Consider the following 21,024-nt stretch of genomic DNA (forward strand, 5'->3'; position numbering starts at 1 on the left):
GAAAAACTATATATCCATAATACTTAAATAATGAAAAAATAAATAAAAATTATTCTTTCACGTTTATTTATTAAGATGTATACAATTTTTCGTTTTTACATAATGTTCAGTTTTACACGCATTAATATAATTAATTTTCAAATTTTATCATTATATTATTAAAAGCTTCTAAATGAATATAATTCTTGTTAACAGCTTGGTTGAAGCATCCAAGTAGCAATACCAGTAGTACTAAAGTATCATCTAGTAGTGCACAAGTTAAGAAGAAAAACAATATCGCAGAGAAGTGCTAGGGATACCTATTGAATTTCATAATTCATCAGTCATCTACATTTTAATCATTTTCTTTCATTACCTTTCGAATTTCTGTACAAAAACAAGACTGGAATTAGTCTAGAATTCAGCACCTACCTATTAACAAAGCTCAATCTGAGCAAAAGAATAAATATGGATGTACACTTAGAATCTCCCCCCCTCCCCCCCCCCCCCTCCCCTCCCCTTTTTTTGTTACACATACAAATAGTCACTGTAAACCCCCTCCCTCCTCTTTCTCAACCCGTTTGAAACGTGTGAATTTTATTTGAATTGTATTCACAAACTGCAAGATCAATTCTTCCATAGATCTTGTTGCAGTTAATCCTGCGAAGTGGCAGAATACTCAAAAAGGAGACGTTTTGATGGCGCAGATTGTAGGAGCACGCGCAAGCGACTCGTTAGCTGATAGCTCAAGGTCCACTGCATTGCCATCTCGGATTCCTTCATCTGCCTAACGATTGAAGCCTGAAACCAAAGTAGACTTCAGTGCAGGAATTATCGGAGCAACCAAACAAGAATATTCAGTTTCTAATATTGAAAAGATTTTGAATAACGTGATGTATCCCACAGAGAATAAATAACGTGATGTAAATAAATAAATTATGAAGTTTAGTAGTGATTACTGAGCCAGACAACAATGCTCAAACCTAATCCCTAAACTTTCAACTATTTTTATCAAAGAATTCTTATTATGAAAACTTTCATGACCATGATCAGAAGAGACCATTTTCATCTGCTGATTTATTTATCAAGTATTACAAATATACATCTCATATCTTCCCTCAATATGTAAACAGACTGATGAGAGAAATCGTTGAAAGTAATAGCAAGTTAGCAACCAATTTCATCGGAAGTAAATTTTCAAAAGAAAACTAGTTTTATCATGACTACCTGAAGGCGTTTCCCTAGCTGGACTTCGACTTCTGTACCGAACGATATATTGCTCGTAAGTAACGAAAGAGGATCAACTGCAGTATCGGCAGAAACCAAGCTAGGGATCTGAGGCGCATAAACTACCCTCCACCTAGCCTGGCCAAACTCTCCCTTCCCTTCTATTCGTGGCATTAACTTTTCAAGAGTAGCAGTTGCAAGTTTTTCAAATGCAAGTTGGCCGTTGCCTTCCAAAATTGATTCTGCTAACTGACTCTCGAATCTTCTGGCAGCCTGCATGAAACAGTTAGTAAGATCATGTTCCCTAATAATCAAATCAGGTATTTAAATTCATCGAAGCTATTAACTGATTCCATAGAGAATTTATGTGATCAAAAGAATGTGACTGTTGAAAAGAGACAGAAAAGACATAAGATCCCTGCGTTGTTTCAACTGGGGATTTCAGAGTTCAATCGGTTTAAGATGCTTCTCCAACACTAACAGGACAAGACCACTTAATGAAAGGCCATTGAATGAGGCATAAGGTATGAAATAAGTGATTTTGTACTTCAGTTTGCATAACAAAATAACATGCTAACCCAATACTTTTATGAGATTTCATTCTTTCAATAATCGTTTGAAACTAGCTTAACTATTTTCTAACCCTCGAGGCTTTCTTGTATTTGATTAATAAATTATGTTGCTGGGACAGACTGAAGTGAACTTACAAAGCCGGGAGGAAAAAGAATCAAATTTTAGTCAGAGACGAAAGAACAAGGAAACCAAATGATTACTAAGTTTGACAGCTTGAAAAATTAAGTCCAAAGTCCAAACAGAGAGCAGCTAAACCAGAGTAAAAACTTAGAAATGTCTTGTTTTGCATATCAAAGTGAAATTCTTGAAAAACACCAGTGTACATGGGGACCCTTTATGTGTTGATTTTGAAAGTAGCAATACAAGTTACAGTTCAGCTCCAAATTCATCACAATAACATGGGTGCAGCAATGGCTTTTTACCTCAGTAGGCGACAGTGCATCCTGTTCCACAGAATGCGTTGAGGTCACCACTAGCTTGTCCTGCCAATGGCTAGCTCGACCTTGAATTCTAAATTGCCACTCAGATCCAACCAAGGCTAAATCTAGCATAGGATCAAGTCCGTACTCAGGCTCAAACTTTGCGACATTCAGGTGTTCCCTTTTCAACCTCACCTGATTAGTAACAGACGTTATGAGCATGAACAATGGTTTTAACAAAGTTATAAATAAAATCTGATCTGCTAGAAACAGGGCAGTGGCATAAAATATTTGATTACACTAACCTGTGTTGCAACTAGATCAACTTCACCATTCTCAAAGGCGAGTATGCCTCTAGGTTTTATACATTTGGGATGGGCAAGACCATTCAACTCAAGCTCTCCACTTACAGCAAAACTCAGGATTAACGGGTAAACTATCTTCAACTCTGGTCCAAGCACAAGCTTCAAATCACTAAGATAGACTTCTATATTTGGATTTATCTGCACCTGCTCCATGTCCTTTTCAACTTGACTTGTCTTCTTAACTGCCATTTCCCAAAATAAAAATATCATAATATGTACAATGGCAGTCATTCTGAAAAATATAACATCATGAGCCCACTAATTAATAAAAAAAAAGGTTTGATCCTGCCATCCCTGAAGCTGTATAAGTATCATGATAACAGGGAAAAAAAAAACCAGTTTACTAACATCTTTTGGAGGGTTATACTACAATAATTGAAAGAACTAACACAATGATTCATTGCAAATGAACTATGTATAGAGAAATTTTGGTGACTTTGCCTGACTAAAAATGCCAGGAATTTCAAGGGCAGTTTTGTGCTGACACTGGTTATCTGCTATAAAGTGACTTGAGTATATGCTTGGCTAGTGGCTATTTTTAAATTCAGAAGGGTCACATTACCAGACTTGAAGAGAATTAGCATGTGTTTTTTCTCAATTGACTGATTGCTTTCTATAATACAACAAAGCGGCTTAGCTCCATATTCCTTCCTTAAAAGAAAAAATCTGTAACATATACGCGAATGAATATTTTTCCATTACAAAACCAGAAATATTTTATTGCAAATGTATGTGCCTCAGAAGGCCTTATATCACTTGATAATTGTGTTATGCTACTAGAGTTTTGTAATTTACAATGAGCCGGCAACCTGTTGTGCACAATGAGCCGGCAACCTTTTGTGCACTTTAAGTTTGCTAGGATATTATGGAGTAGGTTGTTTTTGCACTTTAGGTTTTATCACTCAAGATGGAATTTTCATCAAATAGGGTTTGAGGTTTTAGCAGCAGTTAGGACTTAGGAGCACAAGCTGTTGATGAGTTGTCCTCCTTTTTTCTGAATTGTGGTACAAGGAGAATTTCAAACACCGATCTTTATCTATCTTTGGAATAGGGTATAGTTTCCCTAATAAGAACTATATTACATTTATACTGTTGTATGCTAGTTGCACCTGATAATCCTAATTTATAATGACTTTGAAGAGAAAATATTAAACCTTCAAAATGATTATTTAAGGAAAAGTGGATTGCACAAGCATGATTTAGAATAATACTAAGGTGTGTTTCTCATATGCATGAAGACATTAGATCCTATGTCATGGGGGTTTGGCTATATTTTTATGTTGGTTGCCGAAGACCTAACACAACCCTCCTCCTTTATCCTACATGTATCAATATAGATATCGAAGAGGCAACTCTAATTATCTGGAAAGGGTTACATTTACAGTAATAAGGGAGTAGATTCTCATGTAAAACATTCAACAGTAGATTTATAAGGAAAAAGAAGATCAAGTTCATGAACAGATGCACAAGTAAATTACTACCAGAGCTACCAGATTGTGAAATTTGGGTTGTCAAAGTAGCAGGTTTTGAGCTGAAAAACCGTGAAACATATCTTGAAGCAAATGCTCGACTAACACCACCAGCAGGTAGAGGAGGCTGATTTGATGGAAATCTATTCGAAGCAGCACCACCACCCTTATCACCCTTATCATGTGGCAAATATGCTTCTCCCTGACTAAGTTTAATATTCCCAGATATGTTTGGTTGCAACATAGAGCCAGTTATTTGCACCTGGGAATCAACCTGACCACTAACAGAAGTAGATGTTTTGATAAGAATCATGATATATACCAAGATTTAACAGTCACATAAAGCTGTATAAACCCATCAATAAGCCAAGATATATCTTAAGAACCCTTATGCCAGGAGAAGAAAGCAACCTTAAGATATTTTTTGCACGAACTTCCAGAGCTTCACACTTCAACTCGATCTTGTCATTGAGGGCTGCTTCACTAGTTCTGAGAGGAAGGTTCCCTTTTACAAACAGCTTCCCTTTTCTGCTTACCCTACTCTCCAGTGAAGCAATGGATAATCTGTTTGATCTCACATTAACTGTGCCACCAAAGTTCGTAAGTGGCTTCCGCAACACTGGTGAAGAAATAGATGCCCTGTGGAATGATGCATATCCATTAAGCACCGGTTGATCAACTGTGCCTCGGACCTATTAATTCAATTCATATGGGAAAAATTAGAGAAGAAGAGAGAAGAAAGAAAACAACCGAGTTATATTGATACCACCGACCTCAAGCATCACATCAGCATTGCCATGAAGCCAATTGGCATAAGGAGATAAAGCAGTTACCAACATCATTCCACCATCTTTTATATCAGCATCAACCCTAACTTCTCCAGCATCTAAGATTTGCCAATTTAAACCTTTTAGGCTTTCTGTTATTTGACTATTCCAATCTTCTTCATTTCGGTCTCTGGAAGCTTTTTTGTCATTGGCATCATCACCAGTCCCTCTATTCCTCTCCTTCACCCATTCAGGAACCCAATTAAACCCACTTTTATCTAGCTCTACATCTTGCTGTAACGTGTTATTTTGCACAAAAGCAACAGGAATACTTCCTTGAACTAGAACATGACCATTTTGGATTATAGGTTCAAGTTTTGCATTGAATACAAAACGACTTGTCGAGGTTAGAGAAGCAACAATTTCAGCCCTTCCAAGATCGATTCCACCAACAGCACCATCCAGGAGCCTTACTTGCACATCACATTCTGGTTTTGCTAAACTTCCTCTAAGATCTCCTTCCATATGCAATATACCCCTAATTGGGGCTAGCAGTTGCCGCAGAGAATGAACAAGATCCGTTGCTGTAGATTCAATTACCTGAACTACAGTTGGGACCAGACTAACAGGAAAATTTAAAACAGCAAAATGAAGGTTTGTTTTGGGCCCTAACAAAGTTCCATCAGCATGAACGGTGGCATTGTCCTTTTGGATGAAAATTTTTTCCAGGTGCAGACCATCATCATTACTGTATGCACCAATGGCTAGAACACGCTGAGTTTTGTACTCTCCCCACTCCCAATCCTCCCCATGAAAGTCAAATTCTGCCTGAAATGAAATAGAAGAAAGCGGATCTTTAAAATAAGATGATTTACGCCAAACTCCAGGAATACAGACAATAGTAATTTTTACCAGGGTGTCTCCATTCCCTCCACCACTTGCATCAAGAGAGCCACGCCAGCGACCTTTGAGTTCTGATAAACCTGGCAGGCTTAAATCTTCAAGAACCACATCTTGTGATGGAACATGATGCCCCCTTATTAGCTGCAAGTCATAGTTTATTACAAAGATTAATACTTTGAATTAAAGAAATAAACATAATATTTTGGAACAAAGATAAAATATAATGATCCATTGGCATTACCTCGAGCAACTGTTGAAGATTCGCAGAATATAATCCCACCGTCTGCAAACCTTGAATAAAAAAATCCTGCATAGATGTAGCATGACATGGAAATCAGTAATCTTTTTTAAAAAATAAACTATATAGGATGAACTACAGTTTTTCAGATGAAGACACCCCACATACTGGGATCCTTTTTTCTTTTAGCAGACACTAGTCTTTAAGTCAAACAAGAGTTAGTCATTTTGTTATGAAAATCACTAGTCCCAAAAGCTTAACTTGATAGGAGGAGGCACATGAATGGTTATATCTATAAGACATCCTTTCACACAAGAGCCTCTTTTAGATTTGCGTAAATTTTGCATAGGCCTTTTGTCTTATGATGAAACTATTTTCTTTTGGGGGTCAACAAGAATCAAACTCAACCTTTTGGTCAAAGAAGTTCTAATACTATGTCATGAAACCACTTATTTCAAAAGCTTAACTTGATAAACATGAACCAGATACATGAATTATCAAATTCTCTCACTTACAGTATATGTTGCTACCTTCACTTTTGGAGATAAGACAGCATTCATCTCTCTTCCTTAGATCCTACCAAAGGTGGGGACCCCATGCAATTGGCCATCTTTTTGTGCATTCTCTCAATTGTTCTAGTTAATTCAAGTGCAATCCAAAAGGAGAAAAACAAACCATGTATGAATTACCTAATTTGTCTTATCTTACCTAGTTACTAGATTATTATTACTATTATTAATTCCTCCCTGATTTTAGAGAAAATTGCTCTTGGAGAAAATATCTCAATCAACTGAAATACACTGCAATAGCTACTTATGACTGTAAGGAACCTCACAACATAAGGTTTAATACCTTTGATCTCGAAAGAACGGCAGGGTCAGTACTTCTAGAAAGAAGCCTCGCAAGAGGAAGCATCTCAGCAACCTCAGCTCTTGGAACTTCAAGTTTCATTCTCCACCTGCCCATTGAGGATATAAAGCTACCAAGATGGCCAGACATGAGCTTTTTTATAAAGCGATCCCCTTTTATGTCAACAGGGTTACGATCTCGGGAGCCAGGTAACACATATTCACCTTGAAGTTCATAATGACTGTAGCTTTGTTCCAAAGCAGCTTTTTCAATGGTGATCTGAACAACAGTGCATCCATTTACGATCAGTATTAAACATAATTGTGCACCATAAAAAGAATTGACACCCTAGATCTGACAAGCTTTGGGCTCATTAGTCATTACAGTGAAAGTCACTGAACAGTATAGAAAATCAACCATGTACACCTCTTTTTGGGAAATTTTATACGGCAATCATAAAGTTTTGATTATTTAAAGGAAACAAAATTGCAATTTCCTTATGTTATTACAACCTGAATACACAAAGGTAATCAACTAGTCTAGAAAGTTGCAAAGATAAATATTGATCATTTCACTCACAAATAGTAAACACACACACATGCTAACACCTGCATATATTCAAGACAAATCTTAACTCTTCAGGTGCAGGAAATAAGATGAAATTAGGCACTTACAACATCTCCACTCCACCTAGCTGCCACATCTAGGGCTTCACCAAGTACACCACTGAATTTTGGCCGAAGTACAGAGAGAATGCCATGTCCTCTTCTCTTTTGAAGATTAAGCTGGATTTCTGCCTGAAAGCAAATAAGGTACCAGCTGAAAAACAGTAAAACATCATATACTCCTTTTATGACATAACCATTCAATAAGCCCTTGAGCAGGTTATCACTCAAACAGAACCAAGCAGAAGGGGAGAGGTGAAATCAAGAAAAGTGAGGTGGTAAAAGACTGATGGTAAACAATTTTTTTATGCATCAAAATTATTTATTCAAACTTTCATGATGCCTGTGCATCTCTCCTCTATGCACATCTTGCAATGCTTCATGTTAGAGACATCTATACTACTATGTTCCCTTATATTCTGCCGACCTTTCTCTAAAAAGAAACCCACGGTTTGATTTGTATAGCAAAATTTTTATGTCATTATATATATTTTACACCCACATCCCTAATAGCTCTAAAAAAATGACAGTCCGGTGCACAAGTATCCCGCATTAACGCTGCCAAAAGGTGTAATGTACACAGCCTAACCTAACAATTACATCAATGACTGTTTCCACAGCTTGAACCCGTGACCTTGAGGTCACACAGAGACAACTTAACCGTTGCTCCAAGGCTCCCCTTCACATCCCTAATAGCTCTACTAACATTAATTAAAAATTTCTAGGGCTTTTGCATAAGGGAGCATGTTTGAATTGTTTCAGCCTTTTTCAATAAAAGATATATCTTTTTTGTTATGCATGGCCTGGAGAAGGTCCCACCCAACCTAATGCAGCATCAATCACCAATTTCATGGCTTTAATCCGTGACCTTCAGGGTAAACAGAGACAACTAAATTGTTACTCCAAGTCTTCCCTTTAGTTCATTAGTTTTCTATAAGCTAGAAATAAAGAAAGTAAGCCTTCATGAACAATTCTTTAAAAAACCAAACACATTATAAAGAATTACTTTCTGTAAGCTACAACAGATACCTGCTAACTAATAATAGCCTTAGCTTGGCCTCCACCTAGCAGCTTAAGATTTAGAGATGTGTATTAACTAATAATAATCTTTGCTTGTTTACCAGATCATCTCTTACATGAACTGCCTATAAACAATCCGGGGTCAAACCTCTTGAATTTCTCACAATCGAATTGCAAACTCTATTAAGATTCAGATATACATAGGAGGCACAAGAGAGGGCGACGTTAGGAAACAATGTGGTCAATAGGTAATATGATGTCTTACTCTTTGTATAGTTCCCCGGAGAGAAGCAAGCTCCAACTCATCAAGTGGAAATTGCCGTACCTAGAAGTGTGCCCCAAATAAGCAAGGAAAAGGAACATAATAAATTTCAATTAATTTTTCTCAAACTTATAGTGACCCAAAATAGGACAGCGCAGAAATGAACATAGATCCAAACACTGAACCTAAAATTAAAAAATATAGCTACCTCCAAGTTAGCAGAATGAAATGGCTGAAAACCTGCGTTAACCCTCAACTGCCCTTTCTGAAGAGAAATGGACAATAGTTTTCCATTTATGAGACCATCTTCGCTACTGGGCTGTAGTGGCCCTACAAACTCCACTGCAAGACTTTCATCAGGCCTTCCAGATGCATCCAACTGTATGAAAAATTTGCCAATATGAAAAGGGCGTTAGGAAATATCTAGGTATTGTATAAAGCCAGACAATATAAAATAGTCTCCCCATAACAGACCAAAATGGACAACACAAGGATCTCTACCTATCACAAAATGACAAAAATAAAAACTGTTACATGAAAACTTGGATGAAATATGGGGAAGGAAAATATTTCACTGCTTTAGCCATCATGAAATAAATACATCTGGATCTACTTTGAATTCACTGTGCCTAAACTTTTACTAAACTGATATAAAATCAAACAATGCCACATCATGAATTAACTTTTTCACACTGTCAATGCCACACCTCACATATTATATATCCATGGGAAATGTGAACATGTAAGAAGTTAATTCACAACTTAAAATTGAAGGGAATAATAATAATAATAACAATAGTTCTTGGTAAACCAATTTAAGATCAATTAACCATTCAAGTTGCTAAACAAGTGGTCACTCATTACTTAACCAATGTGGATAGTTTAACAAAGAATTTTTGAACTTTTCCCCCAAAGATTATATTTGGTTGAATCTTTACTAATGCCGATTTAACCAAAGGAAAAGAAATCCATGACCATGAGTAAAACAAATTTTAGAAAGGAAGTTTTATTCATCACCTTGATACAGTCCGACGAAACTCTCAACTGTCCAGACAGTTGAGGTGCAAGCATCAATTGATTCAGTTTGAGATCAGATATTGAAATGTCACCAACAAGGCTATCTGCACTTCCTTTCTCCAACATCATCACATCATGCCTGTTATTTTCAAAATTCTGCCCAATAACATTGCTATTAGGCTTTAAAACCTTTCCATGAAACTTGATTCTTCCTGTTGATTTCAGAACCAAAGGTCTTGGAAAATCCAAAGTATAAGTGGAAACCAAACTGAAGAATTCAAACCCACGCATACGCAAATCTAGCTCAATTCCATCAACAGTAAATGGAATGTCTCTTGGTGCATTAAATTCATCTCTCTTAACGGCAAAATCATCAGAATAGGATGTCAGGACTTTCATATACAAATCAAATGCAGCAGAAGCAGAATTAACAGTAATGAAATCATGTGAGATTATGATATCTCCTCTAGCGTCACTAAAAGACCCTACTGCTTTAGGTGCAGTCCATTTAATATCAAATCTCCTGAAATAAAATAAACTAAAATTACAAAAAACTACTGACCGAAGAAATAACATTAGAAATGGGAAAGAAGTATCAACAAAACGTATTGGTAGAAGCCAAGTATAATACCTCCAGTAAGGAAGGGGAAAAAACGCTAAATCAAAAAATAAAATAAATATATAATAAGTTAACAAAAACAAATTATTGAAACTGAAAAAGTGTAAACTTACGGTCTTAACAAAGCTCCCGAAAGTTTTGTCTCTCCATTTAAAACCCCAAATTTGAGTGGCATCTGATGGTGATAATTGGGAAGGTAACGAAGCAAGATTTTTTCGACGGCCAAACTTCCAGATAAGTTAACATCTATGGCTGTCTCATCCTCCTCTCCCTGACAACAAAACAATGGAATGTATGGGCACAAACTCTAGACAGAAATTGCAGGAATAATAACACAAAGAAAAAGTATAGGGAACCAACTTTTAAATAGCCAACATTAGTTAAACTTTTTTCTTTATTATAAAATTACTTTTTTAACACTCACTTTTTGGAGGGTTTATGGTTAGGATTTAGAATTTAGGTTTAGGATTTAGTTTAGAATCTAAGATTTCGGGTTTAAAATTTAAGATAAAAGAGTAACTTCAAAAACGTTAGCTAATATTGGCTGAAAATAATTGGTTTCCTAGAACTAAAAAAAAAAAAGGAAAAGATATTTTGTTAGAAACGGTATCTAACAATAGAGAAGATGAAAGTAAGCATGCTGTATGCCTTAGACTGGGGTCTTAGGACAAAACTTGCCCAGGACTTCTCTGTGATTCCTCAATATTCACAATGGAAATGCAAAAACAAAAAAGCAAGTCCTTGGCGTAGAGAAACCCTTCGGCCCTAAGCTTCACTCTCCAAAATATCACCATCTTCTAACCATGTAATAACTTCTACCGACGACAGCAAATCGCTACTCATCCTCCCATTCCTCTCTCATCCAACTCAGAATAACTACCTTCCCTGTTGTCCTTACTCTGTTAATGGGCCAGAGTGGCAGTTCATGGTCCCTATAATTGCTAGAGTAAACCTTACCCTTACCCAATTTGATTCTTGCATCATATTCACATTATCAAACCTACTACTTCCTGATTGTGAGTACATAATTATAATTTTCCTATGTCAAAATGGATTGAGGAATAGATTTAGGTTGCGGCTGGAAGCTGGAGTTTTGGAGAAGAGAACAGTTTGTAGAGTAAAAAGGACTTCAAAATGCACTTCAAGTTTTTACTCTACGCTGCCCTGCTATCCCTCCCCCCTTCTTCAAAATCAAAACTCACAGACACCCCTTTAAGTCCATGAAAAGGAATAAATTGGCACCCTTCGCGACATCACATTTCTTTCCCTACCCATGAAAAGGGGAAAAGGTCGCAAAGTGAGTGTATATAGTGGAGTTCCAAAATTACACGACTGTGTAAATGCTTTCAAGTATTTCATTTAGGTTGCGGCTGGAAGCTGGAGTTTTGGAGAAGAGAACAGTTTGTAGAGTAAAAAGGACTTCAAAATGCACTTCAAGTTTTTACTCTACGCTGCCCTGCTATCCCTCCCCCCTTCTTCAAAATCAAAACTCACAGACACCCCTTTAAGTCCATGAAAAGGAATAAATTGGCACCCTTCGCGACATCACATTTCTTTCCCGACCCACGAAAAGGGGAAAAGGTCGCAAAGTGAGTGTATATAGTGGAGTTCCAAAATTACACGACTGTGTAAATGCTTTCAAGTATTTCATTTAGGTTGCGGCTGGAAGCTGGAGTTTTGGAGAAGAGAACAGTTTGTAGAGTAAAAAGGACTTCAAAATGCACTTCAAGTTTTTACTCTACGCTGCCCTGCTATCCCTCCCCCCTTCTTCAAAATCAAAACTCACAGACACCCCTTTAAGTCCATGAAAAGGAATAAATTGGCACCCTTCGCGACATCACATTTCTTTCCCGACCCACGAAAAGGGGAAAAGGTCGCAAAGTGAGTGTATATAGTGGAGTTCCAAAATTACACGACTGTGTAAATGCTTTCAAGTATTTCATTTAGGTTGCGGCTGGAAGCTGGAGTTTTGGAGAAGAGAACAGTTTGTAGAGTAAAAAGGACTTCAAAATGCACTTCAAGTTTTTACTCTACGCTGCCCTGCTATCCCTCCCCCCTTCTTCAAAATCAAAACTCACAGACACCCCTTTAAGTCCATGAAAAGGAATAAATTGGCACCCTTCGCGACATCACATTTCTTTCCCTACCCATGAAAAGGGGAAAAGATCGCAAAGTGAGTGTATATAGTGGAGTTCCAAAATTACACGACTGTGTAAATGCTTTCAAGTATTTCATTTTCACCCCAACCCCCCCCCCCCCCAACAACAAAAAAAAAAGGAAAAAAACAAAGAAATAAATAAATACCAAAAAGCTATGTGTCACGAAGTGGGTTTGTATATTGGGGATCCAACAACCATGGCAAAAGCATTCAAGCATTTCAAGACGTTAAAAAAAGAAAAAAAAAAAGATCAGTACTTGCTTAATGAAAGCCTACCCCATGGCACAAGGAGGAAGGAAAAAAAAAACAGAACAAAACAGGTTCCCCTAGAAAGTATTTGTATACCTCTGGACATAACCATGCATTCCCAGCCCCTCGAATTTCACCTCCATCCACAAGGGTTGCCCTAATTCCATATAAATCAGCAACCTGCAATGCGCATTGCAAGTCTTACCATAAGATAACATAACACTTAAAAAATGAGACTGTACTCCAAACCACCTGTGTAGAATTATTACCCCCTTCAACTTACACAGTTATCAGTGTTGAAAGTAAAATTGGCAGATGCATACGAAAATGGAATACGATCAAATGCTGCCAGTGCACCAGCCTCTTTACTTTTAGCAAGTGCCTCGGATGCTAAAGATTCAGGAGTATCATGTAAAGTAGAGAATGTCCTAGAAACCATTCCAGTGCCAACAAATACAGGAGTATCCAGTGGGCCTTGACAATTAAATAGAGCAGTGACAGATCCAGCTAGCTGCAATCAGTAAATCTCAATAATGGAGAACAAAATGAGTACTTCAAGGACCAAGATCACACAGACAAATATCATTTTTGTTTTCACGAAATGAAGTTGAAACTAATCAGAGTAGGTTTGTCATGTGCTGTAAATTCTCAAATTCCAAAATCCCTTTTATAATGAGTAGACAGCCTTTTTGTAGTTTTGATTTCTGAAAAATCTGAAGTAAACTTTATTGAAAGTTCAGTTTTCAACAACTATCATAGGAATTAATCAAAGGTGAACTTGCATAGAGCTTCAATGCTACCATTTCACATTTAAACTCAAAAGCTCCAGAAAGAAAATTGACCATCATAGAATAATCAGTTTACTCAACTTTTCAAGTATTAAACTAATGCAATAAACACAAGAAAGCATACCGGGAACAAAAGAGGTCTCATCTTGAAAGTTCTCATTAACGCATTTACTTCAACACCAGGAACCTGGAATTTTGATCAAATGAAGTAGGGCACATGAGAACAATTCCAAAACTATCTACCATGAATGAATCCAACAATGTAAAGAATCCATGAAATGAACTGTAGATAATAACATTGGAATGAGAGTTTACCACATTTTCTCGTTAGACAACTACCAAAGTAAATATCAACTGCAGTTTTCGACAGAGGATACAGGTTGAACATGTTTACTTTATTTTCCAAATTATGGCTCAGTTAAGTACACTCAACTGTGTCCTTCAGTACTAAACATTTCAAGGATATTTGACCAAACACACAGAATTTATTTATTAAAAAAAAAATACACTCAATACCTGACACATAAGATGAAATTCTCCTTCTTCGGGATGGATGCCAAAATCTCCTGATGCTTCTAGAGGAACACTACCAAACCAGCCATTTGCATTGTGCAAAAATATTCTTTGACCACGAAAACACAAACTTGCTGATATGTTCTGCGACAACACAAAATACAAAAAAGGGAAACCAAAAATTCAATAATTTAATTTCAAATGCATGAACTCCAGCAATATTTAAAATGGGTGGATGCAGATCAATGCCCAAGAACAGTTTTTATGTGCTTAAAGATATACAGTCAAATATCATTTCTATGTTGTTGAATATAGAGTACTTTTGCGAGTGCAGCGGTCAGTTCCCATTCAAAAGAATAGCAAATATGTTGCAAGCAGAGCCTGCAGGTGAAAGAAAGACATACAGAAAAACACGATGGAGCATCCAATAGTTGGAAGTTCAACCCCGTCACATCAAGCTGTCCATGAAGATTTGGAAAATTTTCACCCTTTGACATACACAAGTGAACCTAAACATAGCAATTAATACATCAAACAGGTGAAGTTATGTCAAATCTGATGAAGAATAGGCAATGTAGTAATGTACAATTTTGAATAATCTACTATGTAGATGAATCCATGAAAAACAATTTTGAAACACAATTTTAATCCAAATTTCATTACTAATCTTTCCCCTAATCAAACTCAAACTGAAAACAATGTAACAACACCAAATATAATTCAAAGGTAACTTGATTTAGGTTAGAGAAGCACCTCCCCACTGGCCCTCCCTTCAGACCATCCAACTGGAATTTCTAGGATCCTTTCAAACAGCTGCATGAACTCAATCCAGGCTTGAATAAGAAACCCACAAAACTTGAATGATAAAGAAGGATGACATGAAGATACTGGAACTTCAAGTCACTATATACCTTACCGGGACAAAGAAATTTTCAATTTTCAAATTAGCATGCCATTTCTGCTCAATAATGTCAACATAAACATCAGCAGACAACCAGCCACCATCTTCAGATATGACATCAGACCTCCAAGTCTTACAATTTCCACTAAGCTGTACATTTACACGGCTGTAGTGGTTATTAAGCTTCACATGGCCATTGACATTCTCCATCTCCCTGAAAGTAGAAGTGTATATTCATGCACACCGTCACTTTTTTGAAATAAGACTGCAATTCGCAATAAAAAGGCATCTTTTTATTATTTACAATCATCAAGACTTTGATGAAACAAGCACAGAGATGAAAGAAAAGAGATAAAGAAGTAATAGTGTAAGATTGTAATAAAGAAACTTGGCCAAGGGGTTCAATACAGAAAATGTGTGTACAATTGGTAAGAACTGTAAATTGAGAGTGGATTCTCAAATTCATCCAAGTGCTAACTGGCTCAACAATATTGACAACCCCAGCTGGCTAGCTGATCTTACAAAGAGATACTTATTCCCTTTTCCCCATCCCAATTAACCAACTTTTGCGAGCCTAAGTCCCTTCCAAATTTACGATTTAGCCTTCTTGTCCCTCAGCCTTTGCCTTCTTCCCAACAAAAAATTTTTATTAGAACCCGTCTTATCAGACTTCATCTCCTAGCCTCAAGTTTATATTCACTTATTATTAAAAAGAATATACACAGATAAGATTTATATCTCTGTGTTAATATCCTATAGCACAAGATTATTACCATTCAAAAGCAATTTTAGATTTCCACACCAGTTCCCAGAATCCAGATCAACATACAAGTACCATGACTTCTTTTTTTTTGGTGTCTTTACAAGTAACATAGCTTAATAAAACAGCTAGAAATTCAGTACTTTTGGTAAGGATCTCTTATCATTGTTAACGATACTAGTATATTAATAGGTATTAACATGTTTATTAATTCGTCATTTTATTTATTATGTGTAATACTAACAAATGTGCAATTGGTTAAAATGATAGTACCTTATATTCTAAGTTTTTAACTAAAAGATTTTTGGTTCAAGTAGTAGAAATAGCAATACATATATGATATATGATAAAGGGAATTTTTGAGGAAAAAACCTTGTGCACCAAACCCCTTCCTCAATTCTCATTATATATAGTTGATATTAGAATTAGAATTGGTATACACATGTAACAGCACCAATAAAACAGGGAAATACTTTAATTAAACTCGCTTGAATTAAATCAAGGGAAGGAAATAAGGACTAAATGACAGAAAGGATGAGCAGTGGTAGCAATGAGCAGTAATTCATCTAAATATAGAAGTGTATCACATCCCATTCTCATATAACAACCTCACCTCACCTCATACCCATAGTTAGCTAGTTATGCCATCAGCAGTAACGGGCCCACCGGTGCTCTCCTCTGCTTACTGTCATCATACTTCCTTGTCTGATATACTTATAACCTTCTTAGGACCAGGCTTATTATCCTAATACTTATTGTTTTATCAAGCAATAAAAAAATAGTAGCTGCTAACTTGCAGTCAACAATGGAGTAATCAGGGTGATATTAGGAGTTAGATTAGAAGCACTTACTGATTATTAGTAAGTAGTTAACTTTTAGCCTAATATATAGTTAATCAGCATGATTATAGTTGACTATATATTATAACATAGAAGTCAGTGTTTAATATTCAAACAGATGCGAAAGTTATAACCGAGACAAGTACAATATTCTGCAGTAAACAAGCAGAAACATCAGCTACACTCCCCATTTCAATATTAAAAATGAGAGTTAAGATATTCATTCAATAATATTTAAGCTGCTAAATTATAATAATCTTAATGAAAATCTTGTTTATATATATAAACTACATTACATGTGTAATTATATTCATGTGCATCTCCAGATTTGGCAGAAGCATAACCCATGTACAAATATGCATACAAGGAGTTTTATCAGAGAAAAGACAAATACAAAGTGAACCTCAGATGTAGGGAAAGGAAAGGAAATTCCATATAGATGAATTAATAAAGCTTGAAGGAGTCTTGTATGTCACCATAATTGGTTTAGGGGAAAAAGATAACATTGGTACCAGGATCTTATAGAGTCACTTAGGAGCAAGCAGAAGTGAAGATCTAAAACAGATAGCTAGAGGGAAATTGGGCATCTTAAGCAGAAATTCAAAGGGTTTAAAATTGGATAAAATGAAACATCAATTCTTCATATTTCTAGCCCTCTTCTAACACCTGAATTAAACTCCAATAACGAGTGCTCCAAAGTTTTCAACTGCATGATCACAATTTTTGAAGACCAATGACTTATCTCACCACCAAAAGAACAGAGCTATTATTTACACTTAGATGGTTAAAAGTGATACCATTTATACAATGATCTAACAGACATCACTACTATTATGGCAGCAAAGCCTTATTCCATTAAGCATTACATAATATTAAAATCATACGTGATCAAGAAGTGTGAAGTAATTACTAATGGATAAGAACAGGCCTCACCTAGCTTCCCTATCGCCATATGCAAGCAGCATCACAGTAGCACCTCTAAAATGAACAGAATCCAAGGTAACAGGAAGCATCTTACTGAGGCCCTCAGATTGCAAAGCATCAACGTCATCTACATGCTCTGCAACAATATCTTCAACTTTTACTCCTACATCAGACTTCAACTTTTCGATGGGACCAGAAAGGAAACCAAACATCGACTCCTGTGTATTTCTTAAAAATGAGTGCAATCCAAGTTTCCCAATCAATGCCTCAAATGGAACTTGAAAATGTGTTGCCAATTCAGGCCTGGGCATCAGAGAATCCAAATCCTCAGGTACCAAGCTTTTTTTTACCCCAGTGACATTATCATTGATTTGACTGTCTGCAGCATGGGGTCGGAACTCTTCATGTTTCTCTGTACTATTATCAGTATCAACAGGTGCCACAATGTCTTCACTAGATTGCAAATTTTCATGTTTACTCTCTCTTGTCTGTAAATTCAGAGCGCGGACAAATTTTAAATAATCTGAATCACCATTTATGTTTTCATTTGCCGAAGGAGACCAGATTCCCAAATCTCTGAACTGTGTTCCATTTTGGTTATCAGTTCCACCAACAACAGATTCTTCATTTTTTCCAACCACGGTTTTAACTAACTGCATATCATGGTTTGTATAAGGTAAACACCCAGAAGATGATGGAGGCTCCCCAAACTTCCCAGGTGATTGATCTTGGAAGAATTTGTGCGCTGCTAACCCACTGCGTTCAAGAATTCTTCTTTTGACAGCAACACCGGATGCACAGATATCCTTCTTGTTAGGCTTCCTCTTAAATTTGTGTTTCCGATGCCCTTTTATGATTCTGGAAAAAAATCCAAATGATCTCACTCCAAATGATTTTTCCAATGCTGCATGTTTTGTATTATAATCAACACCTGTGTCCATGCAATGATGGTCATGCTTCCCCTCATTCGTACAGAAAAAAGACTTAGAGTCTGTTGCCTCCAACAAATTATTAGGAATCTCCTTCACATCATCACAATTTGGCTCCGAAACAAAATAACCTATGTGTGCAGCTTCCCTAGCCGCATCATCCCTCTCTTGTGTCCACCGAGCAACCGCTCCTTCTCGTGCAATCCTCCTGGTCCTAGTCCTATAATCAATCCCTTCTTCAGTAGAAAGGTGTCTCTGCAAGCCATCTTCAGATGGTGGAGGGATCCCCAGCCAAGTATAGTCCTTCTTCTGCACCACCAAGAGACTCGGCTGCGACAGGACCGCGTCAACCACAAACTTCCCACTCCTCAAGCTCGCAAAGGGATGAAGCCGAAGCTTCACCGTGGGGGCCTCACCACACGAAAACTCCTCCTTATGCGGCCCAAACGAGCACGACTCCAACGTAATGCTCAAAGGCGAGATCCTTCTAACCTTGCCAAACTGAAGGTCACGTTCAATGTACTCACTAACCGCCAAACAAACCGAAGGCAAGAGGTTTGCTTCAACATAAGCCTTGGCCTTATTCCTACCATACCAAGCCAAAATGCACACACCAGATACAACTGCAGTGTAAACAGAAGCCCTAAACAACATTAACCCCTCACTCCATAAATTGCTCAAATCAAAATTCACCAAAACCTTGCTCCTAAAAAAGGGTTCCCTGGTGCAATTCAACCTCGACCCACTTGTGGAACCGAGGTTCCTACTCAACAAGTTCACATTTTGGCGACAAAATTGAGGAAACCTAAATGCTTGGCTTACCGGGAATCCTTGTTTTGCAGAAACAACACTCCTACGAAGGAAACCCTTTTTTGGGAAGTTCCTTCTGTCCAAATGAAAGAGGTTCCTTTGGCTTTTTCTGAAGCTGCTGTTGTTACCATCAAAAGAAGCATGAATTTCAGTCCCGAAGAATGGGGTGTGATTCCTCACGCTCATTATCGTTTTTCTGTTCTCATAAAAAACCCTACTGAGAGGGACCAAGAAGTTCGTCTTCTTAGTCCCTTGATTCGATTCAGAATTTGCAAGGCATTCCAATTCGGAATTATGCAAGAGCAGAATGTTCTCTGTTGCGTGAATTTCAATGAATGAAACCAATTTTCTTTTTTTGGCACGAAATGGAAAATTTAGGAAATTGGGGTTTCAATTTGTGTAAAGGGATAATAAGTGTATAAGCATGTGAAAGAATTTGTGGGACTCCTTTTGTATTTTTTATTTTTAATAAAGTTTAGAGGAATATTTAGTTGCTTGTGGCAGTTGGATTAATAAAAAGAGAAAAAATCTTGTTTAAACTTTTAACCATAGTTGTCAGAATCGAACCGATGATCGAACCAGTGAAGTTATTGGATCACTGGGTCACTAGTTTAATTGGTGGATCACTAGTCAAACTGATTAAGTCGGTGTAATTAAATAATTATATAAAATTTAATTATTTGACTAGTTTAACTAAATATCATTTAGTGATTTTTAACTATCAACTTTATATGAAGACAAAAAATAAAATAATATATTAAAAAAATAATATTAATAGATATCATATAATCATTAAAAATAAATTGTGATTAATTAAATTTTTTGTTTATCTTTTTCATTTGTATATATTTAATAAAATTTATAGTTAAATAAAATGTAATTGATTTAAAAATGAGTGACTTTGAAATTAAAATAAATTGAATATAAGTGAAAAGAAATAATGTTATATGTATTATAATTTGTATATTAATTGATAAGAAACATTCCAACTTGGTGGTAGAAGTATGCTTGCTTTATATATCATGTGTTGTTACTTTATATCAATCCATGCTTAAAAAATAAAATAAAAATAAAAATTCGTTCATAGTATATTATATATTTAGATTTTGTCAGATATATTAATAAAAATCCAAATGGCTTAGTGGCATGGAGGAGCTATTCCACTAGCGCTTTTCGGCGTTCGAACCTGACCCACCAATTTGTTTATTCTTTAAAAAAATTTTCAGCTCACACAAATCTGAGGCTCAGATTTCTCTATTACCCCAAATCTGACCCTAAGTTTTGTTTCCAAAAACAAAACTGAGCCTCCAATTTGTAAGTTTCAATTTAAAAAAAAAAATATCTCCGTATCTATAAAAGACACACCATTTTTCCATAATTGAGCATAACACATTTTAAACTTCTATAACTAAAAAAATTAACCGACTTAGCTTACCTTCTCATTAAATATAAGGTTTTTTCATTAGCCATTGTTGTAAAATAACTAAATAAATAAATAAATAATAGGTAACAAATATAAATAAAGAAATATAAAGAGAGAGAAATGAGTATTGCAACATAAAGAAAGAGAGAATTGTTTATTGATGTGTAGTATGTTTTCATTCAGAGGCTTAAACCTCTATTTATAATGAAACATTTTCAAACTATATTTAATAGAGTCCTCCTTAGTAAATAGAGTTTCATAGGAAATGGGCATCCACATCAGTACTTATCACAATACTCCCCCTTGGATGACCATTTAGGATTATTGCCTCGTTAAAACCTTACTAAAGAAAAATCCA

General features: G+C 36.3%; 1 protein-coding gene across 1 annotated transcript; it reads right to left on the reverse strand.

The window, feature by feature from the left end:
- Window positions 1–276: 276 nt before the first annotated feature.
- Window positions 277–19,682, reverse strand: LOC112710739 (protein TIC236, chloroplastic). The gene is made up of 23 exons (XM_025763138.3): window positions 17,514–19,682; window positions 14,997–15,195; window positions 14,834–14,893; window positions 14,485–14,589; window positions 14,084–14,224; window positions 13,692–13,754; window positions 13,063–13,290; window positions 12,876–12,959; window positions 10,486–10,643; window positions 9,754–10,276; window positions 8,945–9,115; window positions 8,740–8,799; window positions 7,464–7,586; window positions 6,793–7,068; window positions 5,944–6,009; window positions 5,712–5,843; window positions 4,806–5,627; window positions 4,444–4,724; window positions 4,045–4,313; window positions 2,504–2,745; window positions 2,202–2,393; window positions 1,207–1,479; window positions 277–780 (listed from the first exon to the last, which is right to left on the reverse strand). The coding sequence occupies exons 1-23, from the start codon at window positions 19,427–19,429 to the stop codon at window positions 634–636; spliced, it is 6,531 nt and encodes a 2,176-aa protein (XP_025618923.1). The 5' UTR covers window positions 19,430–19,682; the 3' UTR covers window positions 277–633.
- Between the last annotated feature and the right edge of the window lie 1,342 nt (window positions 19,683–21,024).

This window comes from Arachis hypogaea, chromosome 9, assembly GCF_003086295.3.
Source record: "Arachis hypogaea cultivar Tifrunner chromosome 9, arahy.Tifrunner.gnm2.J5K5, whole genome shotgun sequence".
NCBI classification, from domain to species: Eukaryota; Viridiplantae; Streptophyta; class Magnoliopsida; order Fabales; family Fabaceae; genus Arachis; species Arachis hypogaea.